This window comes from Plecotus auritus (assembly GCF_963455305.1).
Source record: "Plecotus auritus genome assembly, chromosome: X".
Taxonomy (NCBI): Eukaryota; Metazoa; Chordata; class Mammalia; order Chiroptera; family Vespertilionidae; genus Plecotus; species Plecotus auritus.
The window spans coordinates 128,183,535-128,203,378 of record NC_137784.1 but is presented as its reverse complement, the minus strand read 5'-3'; the positions used below and the strand labels follow the sequence as shown (position 1 = coordinate 128,203,378).

General features: G+C 47.8%; 2 protein-coding genes across 3 annotated transcripts in view; one reads left to right on the top strand and one right to left on the bottom strand.

The window, feature by feature from the left end:
• The window catches only part of TMEM185A (transmembrane protein 185A), a 42,206-nt gene extending 31,621 nt beyond the window's left edge, over positions 1–10,585 (top strand). For both annotated transcript variants that reach the window (XM_080653868.1, XM_080653869.1), the window contains 4 exons: positions 2,932–3,015; positions 7,006–7,182; positions 7,719–7,842; positions 8,927–10,585. In XM_080653868.1, the coding sequence (XP_080509994.1) occupies positions 2,932–3,015; positions 7,006–7,182; positions 7,719–7,842; positions 8,927–9,171 (630 nt within the window). In that variant the 3' untranslated portion in view covers positions 9,172–10,585. The remainder of the gene's footprint in view (positions 1–2,931; positions 3,016–7,005; positions 7,183–7,718; positions 7,843–8,926) is intronic.
• A 6,147-nt stretch (positions 10,586–16,732) lies between these two features.
• On the bottom strand, positions 16,733–18,045 carry LOC308240273 (EOLA-like protein; the record flags this gene model as incomplete). The annotated part of the gene is made up of 2 exons (XM_080653157.1): positions 16,733–17,021; positions 17,957–18,045. 2 exons carry the CDS (start codon positions 18,043–18,045, stop codon positions 16,733–16,735), a joined length of 378 nt encoding a protein of 125 aa, XP_080509283.1.
• Positions 18,046–19,844: the final 1,799 nt, after the last annotated feature.

Below are 19,844 nucleotides of genomic sequence, written 5' to 3'. Positions count from 1 at the left end.
AAAAGGGAGGCTTCATAGAGGGATTAGGCTGAGTAGGGGCCAGATCTTCAGTCCTCAAAGCATGTGCTGAGCTACCCCTGGTTCCATAGTGAACTCACAGGGCACTATGAGGTAGTGGTCATTTTTTAGGGAAAACCAGTGATAGCTGATATCTGTGGGGACACCATAGGAACTACTAGCTCCAAATAGTTTACGGTTTTAGTCACATTACATTCCTTTTGATAACATCAAAGAAGAAGCTGGGTTGTTGGCTGTGTCTGTGATGAGAAGGTATTAGTGTGCAAAAATTGGTATGGGGAAAAGGTAACAAGGGTGGAAATTGTTGAGAAATCATTCAGTACCCAACAGGCACACCTATCCCATTAGCAATTAGTTGTGCTTATTTAAGAATGATTTTGATTTATGTGAGGTTTTTTAAAAGTATATAATAACCTTTATTATAATTCATAAATATATTAGAAATGGACCTTAAAAATGGCATCTAGGTTCTCATGGGCTTCTGCTCTCCGTTCATTAAGCTATGCAATTAGAAAACCAACTTTGAGGATGAAAAAGGCTAAGTACCATTTTCGTCTCAATTTTTTTGCCTATACATTCTGAAAAGTTATCTGGTCCTTCTAGGTCCAGGGACCATACTATATTAATATACCTGCCCATGCTCAGTGCCTTCTGTAATTACTTATGAATTTCAATGGGCCACCTGGCCAATGGAACATTCTATTAGTCTACCAGTTAATGTAGACCTGGGGCTATTGACTGAGAATTTACATCTCTGTCCTGTTTCATTTTTTATTCCAAAGGGCAGTTACTTATCTTCCAAAAGTAGCTATCACTTTAGAGGACCCAAAAAGCATTATCAACTGCCAAAAAGGTGAGGCGGCTCCTCTTCTTTCCCCAAATCAAGTTATTTGGAATCTTGACTGAAGGCAAAAACCAGATACGCAAAGCAAAGGTCTTCCCCTAAAAAGCTGTGTGAGATTTTTTTTTAAATGCCTACTTAGTATATAGATACTAATTTTAGATCTAATTACTTAAATAAATGGAACTGTTAGGTACTTTTTTTTGGTCCAGAAGCCTATTAAAGAATTTCTGAGTCACTAAATGTCCTATGAACTGAGAACTTTTGAGAAGCTCTGGCCCAAATCCAATTGCCTATATGATTTTACTTTGGTAGGCACTGGTGAGTCACTGAAGAGCAGTGAGCACTACAGGCAGAAGGCAGACAATCTGGATGGGGACGAGTGGGCCTTCAGGACTAAATGCTGGGCAGCTTGTTAGAGGGCTGTTGGAGTGCTTTGGAAGGTTAGGGATGAGGAGGGCCTTACTAACTAGGCAATAGCAGTTGGGATGGAGAGCAGGCAGGGGATTCAAGAAAAGTCTGGATAGTAGAGAAGATAGAATGTGGTGACTGAAGAGAAGAATCTGGGAAAAGGAATATAGGGTGCTTTATAGCATCATGCTTTGGATAATTAGGCCACTGTGGTACTTTACAGCAAGATAGGAGGCTATCAAAAGGGGTGGGACAAGGTAAAGGGGTAAAGATATGGGGAACAATGAACTCAGTTTGGGACTGGCTTCATTTGAGGTGCCTCAAGGAGAGCTGGATCCATGCCACAGCATGAGGACTAGATTGAAAACAGAGATTACAGGACCAACCAATTGTAGGTAATGCAAACCAGGGGTGTGGATGACATTTCTTCTCCCCAACCACTAGGGCAGAGCAAGTGAGTGAAAACATGTGTTTGTGTCTATGTCTCCAGTGGAGAGAGAAGACCAAGTTTAAGGCTCTGGGAAGCATCACCATTTAAGGAGAGGAAAAAGGACTGAAAATAACTGTCAGAGTACCAAGAGGTGGGCAAGACTGTGCACTGAGACCTTAGAAGGAGGAAGGGGTGGTCAGCAACATCAGATGCTGCAGAGATGACCAATAAGATTTGAACTGAAGTGGTCTGATGCTGCAGAGGTTATTGGCCACCTTGATGAAAGCAGTTTTTGGGTGGTCATCAGGGTGGAGGCCGGATCACAGTGTGTAGAGCTTGGAATGGCAGGGGAGGCCATGGGGCTTAAGTATCCCTGATGTCTCATAAAATTTGATGGTCATGGAAAGAGAAAGCTAGAATTAGGGCAGCCGTGGGCAAACTACGGCCCGCGGGCCGGATCCGGCCCATTCGGCTGTTCTATCCGGCCTGCGGAGCCGAAAGAGCGGAGGGTTCTCTTGCTCTCCCCTCCGCTCCTTTACTTTGAATTTATATTAGTTCACACAAACACTCCATCCATGCTTTTGTTCCGGCCCTCCGGTCCAGTTTAAGAACCCATTGTGGCCCTCGAGTCAAAAAGTTTGCCCACCCCTGAACTAGGGGGACATACTGGATAAAGGAAAGGATGAGTTCCTTTGGTCTTTGGGTTCTTTTGTGTGTAATGGAAAGGAGATGAACTTGTTTGTGTGTTTCTGGGAAAGATCAGTGGAATGGGCAGAGTTAAAGATGCAATAAAGTATTTATAATTGATACCTTGATGTGACAGGTGCTCAAGGAGCCAGAAAGAAAGGGGTGGATGCAGAGCTGAGTCCTGGGTACAAGAAGGAAATACAGGTGTGGTTAGGAATAGAGGTGTTTGTGGATAGGGGCAGGGAGGAAGCTTAGGGAGTCCCATAGATTGCCTTTATACTCAGCGATCCTGGAAACAAGGTCATTGCCTGGGGGGAGCATAAAGGGCAAGGTGGCCACTGAGCAGAGGGGTCAAGGCAGGAAGCCAGGGACAGGTTTTTCCTAGTCATAGAACTGCTGTGCTCTTATGTGCTGAAAATCTGGCAGTCCCCGTGCAACTTAAAACTTTTACTATATCGTAATTTGCATTGCCTTTTAGTATGTTAGCCAAATAATTGCAGTATTTACTTTTACTTTGTTTAACTGATCTTCTCTTGACTTTTAGTTAGAAATCCTGTGTTCTGTCAACATTCTCCAGTTTATATTCATTGCCTTAAGACTGGACAAGATCATCCACTGGCCCTGGCTTGTATGTAACATTTTAAATCTTTAAATAAACTTTTTTATTATGAAAATAATTTGTCTTCATTGTAGAAAACTTAGAAAGGACAGATAAGCATAAGTAATAGAATAATAACAACTCATAATCTACTGGGAGATAAGATGTTTAGAATATTTTTTTCTTGTTTTGTGGTTTATTGTTTCATAATGATAGTTGAGAGCATACCACATGTATAATTTTATATCTGACTTTTTTGTCCTAATGTATCATAAACATTTTCCCATGTCAATAAAAGGTCTTTAAAAACATAACTGTTAAAGTTTAATTGATGGAAAATATTCTTCAAATGCATTTATCAAACAATCCTCTTATTTCTAACTATTGAGGTTGTTACCAGTGTTTCAGCATTATAAATCATGCTGCAGCATATATTTTTGTGCATAAAATTTTTGCCTAATTTTTTCATTGTTTTTGTAGGAAAAACTCCAGAAACAGTATTAGTAGACCAGAGGGTGGGAACTCTTTGAGATTTTGAAATAAAAACTGAACTGCCAATTTGCTTTTCAAAAAAGTGGTGCCAATTTATACTCCTGCCAAGGGTGAGGTCTAAGTCATGCTTGTAACCTGTGGCTTCAACTAATGTATATTTGGTTAATATTAACTGTGCATAGATAGAAGGACTGATGGATGGATACATTCACACACACACACACACACACACACACACACACACACATATATCTCCTATCTAATAAAGAGGGAATATGCTAATTGACCCTCACACCATCACAAGATGGTGGTGCCCACAGCCAAGAAGGAGGGAATATGCTAATTGACTGCCCCGCCCTCAGAGATGCCAGTGCCCACAGCCAAGAAGGAGGGAATATGCTAATTGACTGCCCCGCCCTCAGAGATGCCAGTGCCCACAGCCAATAAGGAGGGAATATGCTAATTGACTGCCACGCCTTCAGGTGTCAGCTGCCCAGCCACCAGGGCCGGCCCAAGGTGCAGGCAAGCCTCAGATGGCGGCTACCCAGCCGCCCAGGGCCAGCCAGAGGAACAGGCAAGCCTCGGATGGTGGCTGCCCAGCTGCCCAGGGCCAGCCCGAGGCACAGGTAACCAGGGCCGCCCAATGCTTGCACTGCTGGCAGTGGCAGCAGCAGAGGTGTGATGGGGCGTCACCTTCCCCTGATTGCTGGGTTGCCTCCCACCACTGAGGGTTCCCAGACTGTGAGAGGGGGCAGGCCGGGCTGAGGGACCCCCCCGCTTCAGTGTATGAATTTTCATGCACCGGGCCTCTAGTGTGTGTGTGTATGTGTGTGTGTGTGTGTGTATGGCAAGCTATAAATTAGAGAATACAATATGGTTTCTATTATTAATGCATAGAAAGAAAATGAGAATAAAGGTAGAGGAGCTCCATTGCCTCTGGGAAATGGTCATGCCAGTCCCCCCCACCCCCCCGCCCCCATGCTTGTTGTGCATTTTTTAAAAATATATTTTTATTGATTTCAGAGAGGAAAGGAGAGGGAGAGAGAGATAGAAACATCAATGATGAGAGATGCACACCCCCTACTGGGGATCAAGCCCACAACCCAGGCATGTGCCCTTGACCAGAATCGAACCTGGGACCCTTCAGTTCACAGGCTGGTGCTCTATTCACTGAGCCAAACCATCTAGAGCTTGTGTATTTTTTCATACAAGACATTTTCTTAATTCACATGGTTTACCTTTAAAAGAAAAACCAAAAGAAAAAAATAGAGAAAAAAAAGAGAAACTATTAATTTGGCAACAGTGAAGAAAATAAGGGTACATATGTTGCCTTCACAATGGCTAAAGACAAGGCTCATCACTTCTGCCCAAAGTCTTTGATAAAATATTCATAATAGAAAATATTGTCCAGTCACCCATCCTACATCTTCAGGGTACTGTATCTAGACAACAATAATTGGGTTTCAGAGTTTCTGTTGTGATATGGAGGAAACAAATTTTGGTAAGACCAAAATCTAAGTGTTAGGTAAATCAGAAGGAAAACAAGAATTGGAGTTGTGAATGTTTTCTGTAGGTGAACAGAAGAATTTTTCTAGGCCTGATCCTGTGCAGGTCCCAGCAGATGAAGTAGTATGCTTGCACATTTACCACAGTGATCAAGGGAGACAAAATGAGGCTGTTAGGACCACTAATATTTCACCCACAGGGAACATGCCACTAAGTGAGAGTCTGATCACAGGGAAGAGACTGTGCATAGACTCTATAGTAAAACCTATGATGAGGAACTCCACTCAGGAGGACTAAAAAATCATACAACTCAGGTCATTGGTCTAAAAAAATAAAAGTAAACCCAAAGAACTGTTAGAAGAAAACATAGGAAAAAATCTTTGGGACTTGGAATTAGGTGAAGAGTTTCTGGAAATAACATCAATAACATGGCCCATAAAAGAAGCTTGAAAGCAAAATGAAATTAATGAAAAGACAGGCCACAGGCTAAAAGAAAATATTTGCAAAGCACAGGTCTGACCAGGAATTTGTATCTAAAACTTCTAAAGAACTCTTAAAACTTAAAAAATAAAAACCAAACAACCTAATTTAAAAATTGACAAAATACTTGAACAAAATATTCACAAAAAAAGATATACATATACTGAATGAGCACATGGAAAGGACACTGTTACCCATTAGGGAAAGGTAATAAAAACCAGGATGAGGTACCACAACACACACACACACACACATCAGAATGGCAAAGCTAACACAATTATCAAGTGCAGAGGGACATGGACACTCACACATTACTGGGGGGAATGCCTAATTGTATAGGCACTCTGGAAAAACAGTTTGACAATTTCTTATAAAGTTAAACATGGAGTTACCATGTGACTCAGCAGTGCCAACCCTGGGTATTTTCCATAGAGAAGTGAAAATGTACAGCCACACAGAAACCCATGCACAAATGTTTATAGCAGCTATATTTGGGATAGTCAAAAATAGGAAAATACCCAAATTTTCCATGAGTGACTGGATGAACAGACTGTGGTATATCCATCCAGTGGAACACAACTCAGCAATGAAAAGGAACAACCTGTTCATACACTCAACAACTTGGATGAATTTCAAACACATTCCACTGATTTAAAGAAGGGAGTCTCAACAGTGTGACATGCTATGTGCTAATCTGTAGCATGTTTTTGAAAAGACAAAAGTATAGTGATAGAGAACAGATCAGTGTTTGCCAGGGTTTATGGGTAGAGTAAGGAGGCGACACTGTGAAGGGACAGCATGAGGGAGTTTTGTGGGGTCAAGGAGCTATCCTGTATTCTACATGTGCATGCATGAAAAGTCATAGAATGCACACCAAAGAAAACAAGTTTACTGTTTGATAACACAAGATAGAGGGCTAACGGACATGTCCAAGGGGGCAGTACAGGCAGAGGAGAGATCATGAGCCCCCCCCCCCTAGAACTTAGCCTGTGGGCTTGTATGGACATGAAACAGGGCCTTTGTGGTATGACAGCAACAGACACAGAACCCACATGGGAGAGGAGGCAGGGACCAGGTAGCAGAGTCCTCCCAGCATCAGTGTGTAAGTTGGCAGAGGACCTGTGCACCCTGGGCAGCTGAAGCTTCTAGGGCACACATTCCCCAGTCTTTGGCTAAAGTACCTCTGGCAGGATGGAGAAATGGCCTGTGAAAAGGGCACATTAGGGTGAGATGCGGTGAGTGTGCATGAGGATGATGTTGGCAGAGCAGGTGCAGACTGAGTTAGATCATACCTTAGGAAAAGCAGCTGCAAAGATGTTCACTCCAAGAGTAATCCACGGTGGAGCACTTCAGGGCAGGTAGCAGGTCCCACAGTGAGCACTCTGTGTGTCCTCACAGCATTCCAAGCATGTAAGGCTGTCCTTGTTCATGCTTGTACTGTCTTCACCACAGTGATCCAGCAAGGGGTTGACTATGCCTTCCCTCAGATTCTAGGGCAGAAACTAGAATACTATAAAGACATTTTTTCTCTCCTTCCCTCAGGTTGTGTGTGTCCCCCTGTGGATTCTCATGTCCTTTCTGTGCCTGGTGGTTCTCTATTATATTGTGTGGTCTGTCCTGTTCCTGCGATCCATGGATGTGATTGCAGAACAGCGCAGGACACACATAACAATGGCACTGAGCTGGATGACCATTGTTGTGCCTCTCCTTACATTTGAGGTAAGCTTTTGACAGCAGAATTTCTGAGGTCCTGAAAACCACCCTTTCCTATGACAGCATCCTGCATACCTATAAGAGCAATCCACTCTTTCTAAATATCACCATGAGCTAACTCTTAGAGAGTACACCAAGAGAGAATGACAGTAAAATCAGAATGTTGTTTCTTTGGGAAGGGCTAGGTACTGACAATAAGAAATGTATCTTTCTAGGTATGATGCATCTGTATGCATCAATTTGTCTACTTCTAGGAAGAAAGTTGGATATTGTATTTCATGTATGATTCTGTAGAGAGTTATAGGATGGGCACTGTTGACTCCTCAAAACCAGCACCAGGAGGAAGTCCTCTTAACAATGCTGTTGTTGGATACTTTGCAGGTGGATGGATTTTATTTTCCCCAAAGTAGAGAGCTTCTATGGTTTCTCGTGGAGATAACTTTCCCCTTATGAGACCTGGTGAGGGAGGAGCATTATGGCTTCAGACATTGTCCATTTTCAGATGCTGTATCCAAGAAACTCAGCTCTTTCTCTTTCTTTAGATCCTGCTGGTTCACAAACTGGACGGCCACAATGCATTCTCCTGTATCCCAATATTTGTCCCCCTTTGGCTTTCCTTGATCACTCTGATGGCAACCACATTTGGACAGAAAGGAGGAAACCACTGTATGTACTCAGTATTTCAGAAATCCTTAACGTGTGTGTGTGCACCAATTAAGGAGCTTGCATGGGAAAGCTAGCACTGAGGAAAATCTGGAATCTTCCAAGGGAAGGGCATGCTGTCAACCTTGCTTTCCTTGCCCTGTACTACAGCCTCCATAGCAGTACACTCCAGTTTGAAGTAGGACTGACTCTGGCAGGTGGCCTGTCAGATCCCATCCCATCCACTGCAACATTAGAATCAAGGTACCTCCTTTTCAGGGGATCCTAGGATTAGAGAAAAATCCACATTGCCCATTGACTCCTAGGAGTCCTTATAGGTTCTATTTCCTCCTAGTTTTCCCCAGTGTCATTCCTGACATTACCAGGTCTTGTCAGTGGTACCCTGCTAGCTCTCTTTCCTCTTCGCTGTGTGCTGTGATCTATGGAAAGGGTCCCTTCCTCACTAGACTGAAAGCTCCTTTGCATGTAGTCCCTGAACATGCCCTTCTGGAAGCCAATGAGGGAGGGTGTTGTGCCCCAGGAGAGCCAGCCCTACTCTGATGGTCCTGTGGTAAACAGACAGGAAGAGTGAACCTCAGAGAAGCAGTTTTGAGGTGGCCCCATGAGCTCAGGATGTTTCCAGGCCTGCTCTTCTCCTGGATTCTGGAGGATGACAGAAATGCTTTCCTTGGATGTCACTCTTTGTCATATATTAGTTTAACCTGGGTAGGGAAGATTAGAGGATGTCTACAGAGTCTAGACTCCACAGGTATTTGAGACTTACTAGAGCAAGCACTCAAACTGGAGCACCCCTCAGAATCATTGAGAGGGCCTGTGCAAGCAGACTGTCCCAACTTATGATTCTGACTCAGTCTGGGTTGGGCCAAAATTGTATCCCTACCAAGACCCCAGGGACACTATCACAGCTGGTGTGGGAGCCCCACTTGGAAAACCATGACGCTCAGATCTGACTTCTTGTCCTTAGTGGATATTTAGGCCTTGCTCAATCTTCATTTCTAAGACATCAGGATGAACTCATTCAGGATGGAAAAATAATTTGAAATTCAGTTCAGGCTAGTATTTGAAAGATTGCGTTCTTCTTTTTCAGGGTGGTTTGGTATTCGCAAAGATTTCTGTCAGTTTCTCCTTGAAATCTTCCCATTTTTGAGAGAATATGGAAACATTTCCTATGATCTTCATCATGAAGATAATGAGGAAACCGAGGAAACCCCAGTTCCTGAACCTCCTAAAATTGCTCCTCTGTTTCGAAAGAAGACCAGGGTAGTTATCACCCAAAGCCCTGGGAAATACATCCTCCCACCTCCCAAATTAAACATTGAAATGCCAGATTAGACACCACTTCCTAGGGCAGAACATAAGCGCACTGGGATGCATGCGCTCCTCTACCTTCCTCTGCCTCTTTGTTCATCCCCCAGAACTGGTACTGGAGCTGAGGCTCCAGGTACTTCCATCTCATGCCTTGTTTGCACTCAATGCCTGCCAGTGACTCATCACAATGGGACACACAGGGGGCAGGTGACTGGAACATGTGTGGTTTGGGATGTGTCAATGGATGTGGATGCAATGGAGGGAGCATGTGTGAGAGGGAGAGATGAAGCTGATTCTGACCAATTGACGATGGCTGATTAGGCCAGAGAAGTAACATCTACAGAGCTGGTTTTCAAAGTGCTAAAATGCCTATCAAAAGTGTTATTTGAAAATGTATTTTTAAGCCCAGCCAGCCTTGCTGCTTAGCTCAGATTCTTCTGTTGTGGTGTAGTCAGTAGGAAACTGTAAATAATCCTCTCTGGCACCATGTGTGTATCCACACAATCATTACTGTTTGTGTTCCTGCTGTGGAAGTAGTTTCTCTTTGGGCATGCTGACAGCAATTTTTAATGGCCCTATCAGTGAGCCCTTTCTAATGGAGTGACTCCGTGCTTGTATAGTATTTATACAAATATTTTAGCATTGTAATATACCGTGTTAAATCCTAGTTCTGTACAGTATATTCTGTTAAAGTATTTTTTTACAAGCTTGTACTGGAGACATACATCTTCTGTTGCAGAAGTAGAAGTCGGTGGTGCACCTGTCCCACCCACTGTGGTGTCACCCCTTAACAGGACATCACCATTTCCCCTTGAATTTCTGCACATACATAGTAGCTGCTACTGCCAGAACAGCCAAAATAAAACAAGAAATGATCTGTGCTTTTCTAACAGTCTGGGAATATTGGCTTGCCAGAAAACTATCAAGCATGACTTAAAACTAGAACACTGGACAAAGTTGCTGAGACTAGGAACAACCAGTAGAATTGTGTATATGAGAAGATCTGAGGCTTTCTGTCTGCCTTCAACAAGAACGCTTCTGGCTGGGCTTGTGCTTTTAACTAAGAAAGCAGTTGCTCCAAGAGCTGATGGTAAAACCATGAGTCAAAGCAGATCCTATAGGTAACAGCCTTCTGCCGGGTAACAAGTGGGGAATTTTTTAAAAGGAGGGTAAAGGGACACTGGCATTCTCACCCAGGAGAAGAGTGGACGGTTTAAGGTGGGCATCTGCTAACTTGTCTAAACTGAGCTCTACTGATGTCTACCACATATGTGACTCCAGTTGCGCCCTGGCCTCCAGCCAGACTGTTCTGTCTTGGGGGAAGGGAGACATTTGGAATTGTGTAGACTTTCCTGCTTGGTGTGTAACAAGTGTAGATCAGCCCACTATTTTTGCTCCCTTTAGCTGTTCAATAAACTGGTTCCTCATTTTCTATGCACTCTGTATGGCTTTTGCTTTAGATATGGTCCAGGACACTGAAATTGTTCTGATCCAGAGGGAAGGAAACTGCTAGCTACCACAAGTGGCTGAGAAATGTGGTAGTGGGTGAACATCCCTAATGAGTCTTCTGGTACAGTGTGAATGCAGTTCTGCCATTGTTACAGCTCAAGAGCCTTACAAAAGTGTTCTGTGGTTCTAAGACAATCTTAAAGCTGAAATTGGCTATTTGGTGGTTCCAAGGCATTGCCTGGTCACGTCAGTGGCTGGGTATTGCTTATGAAATAAAATAGTCTGTGATTTCTGTCTAGCTCACTCTAGCTGCCTGTGCAGTTTAATGAGCATTTAAATTGTGTGGCTTTTCAGCCCATGCTTCACATCAACCATCAAGGAAGTACACCATTTGCTGGTGACAGATTATTTTCTGTGGGAGCCAAAGGCCACGGATTTATCATTTTGAAAGCTCAGTAGATTTCAGATTAGTTGTTAGACAAAACACAGTAGCTATGATTTAAGTATCAGGTACTTTGCTACCTAATGTACATCCATTGAATCCTCAGGACCCCATGAAGCAGGTGCAACTACTATTATCCCCATGAGTAAATAGAACCTCAGAGAGGTCAAGTAACAGGCCCAGAGTCTGCAACTAGGAAATGTTAGGTCCAGATGCCAGTGTTCCCCAGCCAACAGTAGTATCTCCATGACACCCCTCTTTCGCTCTGCATACTGCATGTTCAGACTATACCCAAAGACTCATTAGGCATGGTGACTCTCCCCTGCATGCCTTGACCACCTAAGTCCTTAGCATAATCTGAACAGAGCTTGGTTGGGGCAGGGGTGAAGTCCTCATGATTCCCACCTGGACTCAGCAAGACCTAGGCCTTTGCCCTCTGCTATCTGAGTCTGTGTCCTTCAGACCAAGGCTTTGACTCCCACAGATTTTCCCAGGCATGTGGAGGCAGGGGGCATTGCTCATCCTGGGAGTCCAACCCAGGGTCCTGTAGAGCTGACAGGAACACTAGGAGTTGGATTCTATAGTACCCTCTGTTCTGAGACCAGTGGACCCCAAAGTCCTCACTCAGGAGGGCCTCACAACTCTTGCAGAGATCACTGCAGTACCAGGACAGATGCTGGAGGGGGCGCTGCTGGGCCCAGGATGTGTCAGGGGCAGAGAAAGATTACTATGAGTAAGGATTAAACAGTGAAATCAGCCCTAGCTGGTTTGGCTCAGTAGGTAGAGTGTCAGCCTGCAGACTGAAGGGTCCCAGGTTCAATTTTGGTAAAGGGCACATGCCCAGGTTGTGGGCTCGATCCCCAATGTGGGGGGGGGGGGGGGGATGTGCGGGAGGCAGCCAATCAATGATTCTCTCTCATCATTGATGTTTCTATCTCTCTCCCTCTCCCTTTCTCTCTGAAATCAATAAAAATATATTTAGAAAAAAAAGTGCATTGGACAAGGGAAATGTAGACAGACAACCACAATCCCACAACACCTCCCCAAATCCCTGTTCTGCTCAGCTTCTTCAGTAGTAGCTAACTTTTAGAACCCACAGTGATAGCTGAGCTGATAAAGAAACCCCATGAGAAGGGGGGCAATTATACAAGTATACTGATAGATTCAAGTTAACGAGTTCCCAAATAAATAGAGCAGTATACCATATACATTGAAGAACAGAATATTGTAAAGATAGCAATCATCCTTTCTTTTTAAATGGTTTTACAGATTTATAGATCTATTGCCTTAAGTTTAGGGCCAAAATGACTGACCATCTTGGGCTTCTGCATTCTGTCCCCAAAATCAACACTGGCAAACTATAGAGGGAGAATGAAATTGTAAAATATACATATCAGAAAAAAAAAACACGAAAAAGAACCAAAGAGACAAAAGAAGAGGAGAAAAAAATAAAATATACATATTAAAGATGTAATCTAAACAATAAAACAGAAGAAACTCCTGGGGAAGACTGAAGAATGTGGTGAGCTGTTACTTGTGTTTGGGGTGGAGGTAGTGGGAAGTTGGGAGGATCCATAGCCCGCATAGATGCAGATGACTGGATGGGAAGTAGGAAAAGTGTAAACTTCTACCTCTACTGCATCGTGGAAATCAGAGGCAACATATCAGGCCACAGATACTACTAACTCTCGGGTAATACCAGCACAGTATGAGTAAAAGGGAGGAAAAAGCCAATAGGGCTTCAGAGTCTGTATTAATAACCACCTGAAATCACCTTAGTGGGTGAGGCAGAACTTTTCAAACTAATGCTATATAATAAAGAGCTAATATGCTAATTAGACCTAACAGCAGAATGACCGCCCAGATGACCTTCTGGACAAAGCCGGGCTGCAAGAGCTGGCAGAGCCTGCGAGGGGCTGCGAGGGCCAACCAAGATAGCTGGGGCTGTGAGGGCCGAGCCCCTTGCACGAATTTCATGCATTGGGCCTCTAGTCATTTTAATAAAAGATGCAGACAGGACTAGAAATAGAGTGTCAAGATCAGAGTAAATCAGGCAGAATAAGGGTGGGTATGAATGTAATCCTGAAACTTGGCAAGATGTAAAATTTATTCCTGGCTCCGATTGAGGGTTTGAAAAAACAAAAATCAGTCATCTGGACTATAAAAAATTAGAGAACTTCAAAAGAGCAGAACCCCCTTCCACCTTCATTTCCTGCTGCTCATCGTTTTCCATGTAGAAAACAATTCTTTTAGAACAAAATGTTTCAAAAGTCTGGTTGCCTAGTAGAGAGACACTGTGAGAAAGGGGGCTTCTCCTCTGATGCTCCCCAGGGACCTTGGCTGTGCAGCGCCCCCTCTAGGAACTGCGATGTGACCACAGTGGTCTACGCCAGGGTTGTGAAGACCCTCCAAGTAAGCACTGAGGGCTCTACCCGCCCCACAACAGAGGGACCACCCCGGAACCCAGCTCTGGTGCTCCTGTCAGATCGGGGTACCTCAGGCAGAGTTGTCAGGCTGTGCACTCCCGCCCCACCTCCTAGAGGGACCTGGGGGAGGCGACACTTGGCCTGAGGGGCACAGACCCAGGTCAGCACAGGGTGGGGTCCCAGGCCATCCAGCCCAGGTGGGGACCAGACAGTGCTGCTGGGCACACTGGGAGCGGAACCCCGGCCCTGTTAGAAGTCCTCCACTACCCCAGAATTGTTTTCCGGAAGTGATGTCATTGACTTCCGCCTGAGAAGCCTGAGGGAGCTGAGCGCCATCTTTAGAAGGCCGGCTTCGGGCCGGTAGAGGGGACAACCGCCGAGGGGGGCAATCTCAGGTCGGCGGAGCCCAGACTCTGCCTGGAATCAGGGTGAGGACCAGACGGAGGTCCCCTGGGATCTAGTTCAGCCCCTGCCGGGAGCCCTGGGGAGTGAGGCCCACAGACCTCCCCTGGGGTCTCGGGGTTGAGGGCCGCCATGTAGGGGTCCCTCCTCCCGGTTCACAGAGGGAGGGTCCCAGGACCTGCAGGCCTCATGGTGACGGCCGTGGGGGAAGACAAGGTGACTCTGGGCCCTAGAGCAGTCAGTCCTGGGAGCCCCAAGGTGCGGGGTGACCACCAGCGGCGAGGACTGACTTCCGCATCTTCCGGGTTGAGACACTGGGGGGAGCTCCGTGTCATGGCCGAGTCTCAGGTCCACAGAGGGTGTCCAGGACGTGGCCGGAGTCAGTGTGGGGACCCTGAGGGAGATTGGGGGCCCTGGACCCCAGAACAGTGTCCATCTGGCAGGCCTCCTGGGGGTGGGGGAGGGGTGACCTCACACATTGTGCTTTGTGAGTTCTGCATTCGGTCTGAGAGACAATGGGGGTGTGGTAGGAGGAACAGGGATACAGGCAGCAGAGGGGGGACCCCAAATCCTGTTGCTGTCAAGTTGAGCACCCTAAGGGAGATTGGGGGCCCTGGACCCCAGAACAGTGTCCATCCGGCAGGCCTCCTGGGGGTGGGGGAGGGGTGATCTCACACATTGTGCTTTGTGAGTTCTGCATTCTGTCTGAGATACACTGTGGGTTTCATAGGAGCATGACTTCAGGCAGCAGAGGGGGGACCCAGATCCTGCTGCTGTTAAGTTGAGAACCCTGAAGAAGATTGGGGGACCTTGGACACCAGAATCATCAATCCAGGGAGGACCAGTGGGCGGGGTGACTACAGGGTGGGGTGACTTCTGCATCAGGTCTGTGACACTATGGGGTTCGGTGTAAAGAGCAGAGCCACAGGTCCGCTGAAGGAGAACAGACGGGACCCTGGACCCCACAATGTAGGGGACCCCATAAAAACCCTCCCCCTGCTACAAGACATGGGAGACCCCATGTCAGATGACCCCTTGAGGTGTCTCCTGTCTTCTTCATGCAGGTTTGAGATACGCTGGGGTTCACTGTAAGGAGCACAGCCACAGGACCACCGAGGGCACCCTGGACCCCAGGTTTTTTAGGGGACCCCATAAAAACCTACCCTGCTATCAGCCTTGGGATGTTCCCTGGTAAAAGACCAAGTGCAGACTTTCCTGACTTCTGTATCCAGGACTGAGTGAGACTCAGGACTTGGTATAAGGTGTAGAAACTCAGGTCCACAGAGGGGAGGGCAGAGGTACTGCCCAGACTCAAGTGGCATTAGATGCCTTCAAATCAGGGTCTAGGAGCCTGTGGGATTTCGTATAACAAACAAGCCCCAGGTCGGCAGAGGAAGGACCCAGGGCCTACCAGCGTCAAGGTGAGGACCCTGTGTCAGGACTGCGGGGACCCAGACTCCCAATGTAGAGGCCACACAGAACCCCACCTTGCTCTCAGGCTTGGAAGGCCCCAGGGAGGGTGACCGCATGTGGTGTCTCCTGACTTCAGCATTCAGGTCTGAGTGAGAGTGGAAACTTGATAAAAAGTGTAGGGCCTCAGGTCCACAGATGGGATGCAGAGGCAGTGCCCAGAGTCAAGGTGCTTTTCCTGGCTTCTGCATCCAGGTCTGACAGGCTCTGGGGTTTGGTGTAAGGAGCAGGGTCTCAGATGGGCAGAGGGAAGGGTCAAGGAGTACCCCAAAGGAGGACTGACGAATCCAGGAACCGTAAGCAGAGGGGAGTCCACAGAAGTCTGCCCTGCTGAAACTCTTGGGAGGCACTGTGGTGGATGACCGTGCAGAGTGGAACCACAGAAGCCCAGACCTGATGTCCGCCCTGGGAATTCAGGGGGAACAATATATGCAGCAGAGGGGAGGACCCGGGTCTTGCCCAGAGTCAAGGTGAACATGCAAAGGAAGACTGAGGGACCCGGGACCCCACAACAGAGATGCCCCATGTTACCCCTACTGTGAACCCTGGGAGGCAGCCGGTCGATGACCACATGCTTTCTTCCTGACTCGGGCATCTCAGGTTGACAGAGAGGAGGTTCCAGCTCCAGCCAAGGGTAACGGTGAGGATCCTGCGGGGAGAAGAGGGGACTCCACCCCCTGAGGGCTGAGGGGTCAGGCTCCAGGAGCGAAAAGAAGGGCTTCAGGACTCTCCCAGGATATGAGGTAAGGACCCGAGTTAGGGCTCAGGAAGCCCCCTAGCACACCTTGAAGTATGCTTGAGGTTTGGCCAGTTCCATAAGTGTCCCCAGTGTGCCTGTTCCTGCCAGCAGCACCTGGAAGCCTCATGCTGGGCCTGTGGATTTGGGTTGTTTCTAGACTTCTTCCTGAGGAGTGGCGAAGGGAGGTGAGGACATTGTCCTGAAGGTGCTGGATTCAGAGCAACAATGGGAGGTGTCCCAGGCAATGGTGGTATTCAAAGTGTGGGACTTGAGGCAGGATGATAGTACCTCCCAAACCAGTAAAAACAAGGACCAGCTGGCATAGCCTCTGCTGGCACAACTGGGTCACTCGGGCATGATAGTCAATGTGGTATGTCCTCAAGTCCACCTTGGAGGTCTCAGAGAGATGGTGGACATGGCCTGCAGTATTCATTCTCCGTTCAGCAGAAGGGAAAGGTCCCAGGCACTCCACGAGTGAACATGAGTAGCTTGGGCAGGAAGGAGGATACCACACTCCAGACAATGGGTGCCCTGAACACAATCTGTGCTGCTGTCAGCCCTGGGAAAAGGCCTGGCATGGGTCTGCAGTGGTGGTTCCTCCTCATATTTGTCTCAGGGCACTCAGGAAGGACAGGGCCTTGGTCAGAGGGGATGGCTTCAGTTCATGAAAAGAGGAGCTGAGGTTGTGGAAGGGGTGAAATGGTCTGAATGTTTTCTTGTTGAAAACTGGCCTTTCCTGGGTATGTGCTCCAGTAACCACCTGGGGTTTGAAAGTGCAGTCAGGTACGTCTGCTTCAGGTTGGTCAGTACAGCCTGCTTTTTCAGTTCCGCAACCTCCTCAGGAGCCACGTTTTCTGGGCAATGCGAAGTTTCCCCAATGTCAAGGAGCCCCGTGCACCATGAGAGAAGCACTGAGATGTTTTTCCTTCCATAAACCAAAAGCTTCCTGTGAGAGGAAACAGTTCTTCAAAGTTACGCCCACGAGAGGCTAAGCTGATTTCACCAAAGGGATACGGAGTGAGCTGGGTCCCTCTGACTGAGCACTTCCAATGTGACAAACTCTGTTCAGGGAATTCTGGGTGAGGCCAGGGGAGAAAAGGAAAAGAAGAGGACAGAGCCTGGTCCAATAACGGGCAGGTCCCAGCCTGACTGCTGTGGGCAGCTCGCACAGGGGAACCCACAGGCAATCAGGTCCCAAGCTCTTCACCAGGAGAAAGGAGCTGGTGTGGGACCTCAACTACTGAGGGGTGAGCAAACGGGCCCCGGAAGCCATGGGCAGTGGGGGTGGGGCAGGTGTGTGAAGTCAGGCAGACAGCCTGAGTCTGGAGGCCACCCGACCCTCTATGTGTGCTGTGCAGCCTCCCCTGGTCTGTCACGCACACACACATGCATGCTCACATATAAACACACATGCGTGCACACAGGCAACACCACATGCAGATTTGGACCTGTCCCTGCCTCTCAGGTCACCAATGGGAACTGAGACCCAGTGTGGACAGAAGGGTTCCCCCAGGTCGTAGGAACTTGGCCCACGGAACCCCAGCTTGAGCCCCTTTGAAGGTGTGATGCTTACAGAAACCACAGCCCCACCACCACAGGTTTAAAAGAAAACAAGCCCCAAACTCCTGAGCAAGGTCCTGGGGGTACTCTTGGAGGGGTGTGAGCTGCACTCAGGGTGTCACACCTTGCCAGTGATCATTCCTCATTTATACTTCTATCTTTCAGGAGCAGGGCCTGAATCTGCCTGGGGTTTCACTTCACACACCTGCCCCACTCCCACTACCCATGGCATCCTGGGCCCATTCGTTCACCCCTTCAGTGGTTGAGGTCCCACACCAGCTCCTTTCACCTGGTGAAGAGCCAGTTCCCCTGGCTGCTCACAAGGGTTGCCAACAAGTCTCCAGTGTCTTGACAGCATTTAAGACAAAGCCTGCATAAGGCTGATGGAAGGAGAGGCAGGAGAACTCCATCTCCCCAGAGATCCGTGGGCCTCACATGGCCTGGGGAAACCCACAAGTGTGAATGTCAATAAGCATCATGCATCAGCCCTCCGTGTTCATGGTCTGTGGGCTGACCTCTCCCCAATGTCCCCTGGGGCCCTGGAACCCCACTGACAGGGATGGTGGGAGAGCAGAGAGTGTTGGCTCCTTCTTCCTATCCCCAAGCAGTCAGCGGCCAGGCCCTATGGAAAGGGCTGGCGATGCAGATGCCTCGTCCATCAGATGGAGTCTTTGGGGAGCTCAAGGAAGAAGGTGGAGACAGCTAAGGAGAGGCACTCAGCACAGGATGTGGTCAGTTCCACAAAGGAGGTCACTGAGGCCAGGGGAGCACAGAGGAGGGAGAAAGGGGCATGTAGGCTTCACACTGGGTGAGTGGGTTCTAGTCCTCTCCCAGCACAGACCCTCCTGGGCTTTGCTGCTTCTCCTCACCCCCACCCACCCCAACACTGTCAGCTCCCTCCTCTTTTCACCCCAAGCCACTGCAGGCCTCCAAGCACCCCGGTCCCTCTTCCAGGGCTGCACATCCCTGGGATGCAACCTCAGATGGGAGCTGGGACACCACCGTGTGAGCTCAGATCATCCTGCCAGGTGTCTCCCTCGGGCCCCTTTGGTAGCCACCCTCCTCCATCCCCTGGCTGCACCACTGCTATCTGCCATCAGCAGGCACTCCTGGCCCCCACTGCAGCCTAGAGAAAGGAATAACAGTAATAGGAACAATTGGTACCAGTACCCACATACCATGCCCATATCAGGCCCTGGGATGGGCATGATCCAGGGATCCTAGAATTCAATCCTCAAATAACTGGGTGGGACAGTGACATTGTCACCCCATTCTACAGTTGAGAAGGTGACACCTAGGGATGAAGAGATGGCCCATGATCTTGGGGTCCTGATTGCCTCACCCCCTGTTCTTGCCTCTTTTTCTTGTACCTGAGGAAGGGGGTCCTTCCTCCTTGTTGGAGGGCAGAGCCGTGCATTGGCAGGAGCAGAAACCTGGGCCGAAGTCTCATCCAAGTCCTAGTACCTGGCCCCTAACAGGACAGTCAGAACTGGTGGCTACACATCATCATAGAACCTGAGCCTCAGTACCACACTCCACATGAGCACCCCCACTCTGCTTGTCTCTCCCCTCCTGTCTTAAAGGACATAAACCTGACATCAGCTACTATGTCCTCGTGTTTATGAAACACACCCACTCTCAAAGACAAGGCTCCGAGGACAAAAGCTGCCACCTGTTCACTCTCTTCCCAACTCAGTGTCCTGCTAGTCCCTGTGCCCAGCTCCCCTGCATTCACTCCCTTTCTCTCTAGCTGGGTCTCCTATCCCTGGTCTCTGGACCCCACCTCTTGCTCACCCCAGGACCTTATCCATAAAGAAAAGGACTTTACAGAGGTAATCAAGTTAAAATGAGACCTCCTCCAATGACCCATATCCTCACCTAAAGTGGGAATTTATAGACAGACATGCACGCATGAGAACACCTTCTAAAGATGAAGGCTGAGACCTACAAGCCAAGGGATGCCAAAGCTTGCCTGAAAACCACCAGAAGCTGGGGAACAGGGATGGACATGTTCTCTCTCAGACCTCAGTATAGGCAAACTGGGCCCACATTTCCATCACTGACCTCCAGCCTCTGCAACAGTGAGACAATACTGGTACATGTCTGTTGTTTAAGCCACTAGAGCTGTGGTGCTTTCATGTGACCACCCTGGCAAACGACCACAGAGGCATAGCTCTTTCCCGCACATCTCCACAGGGTAGAGAATGGT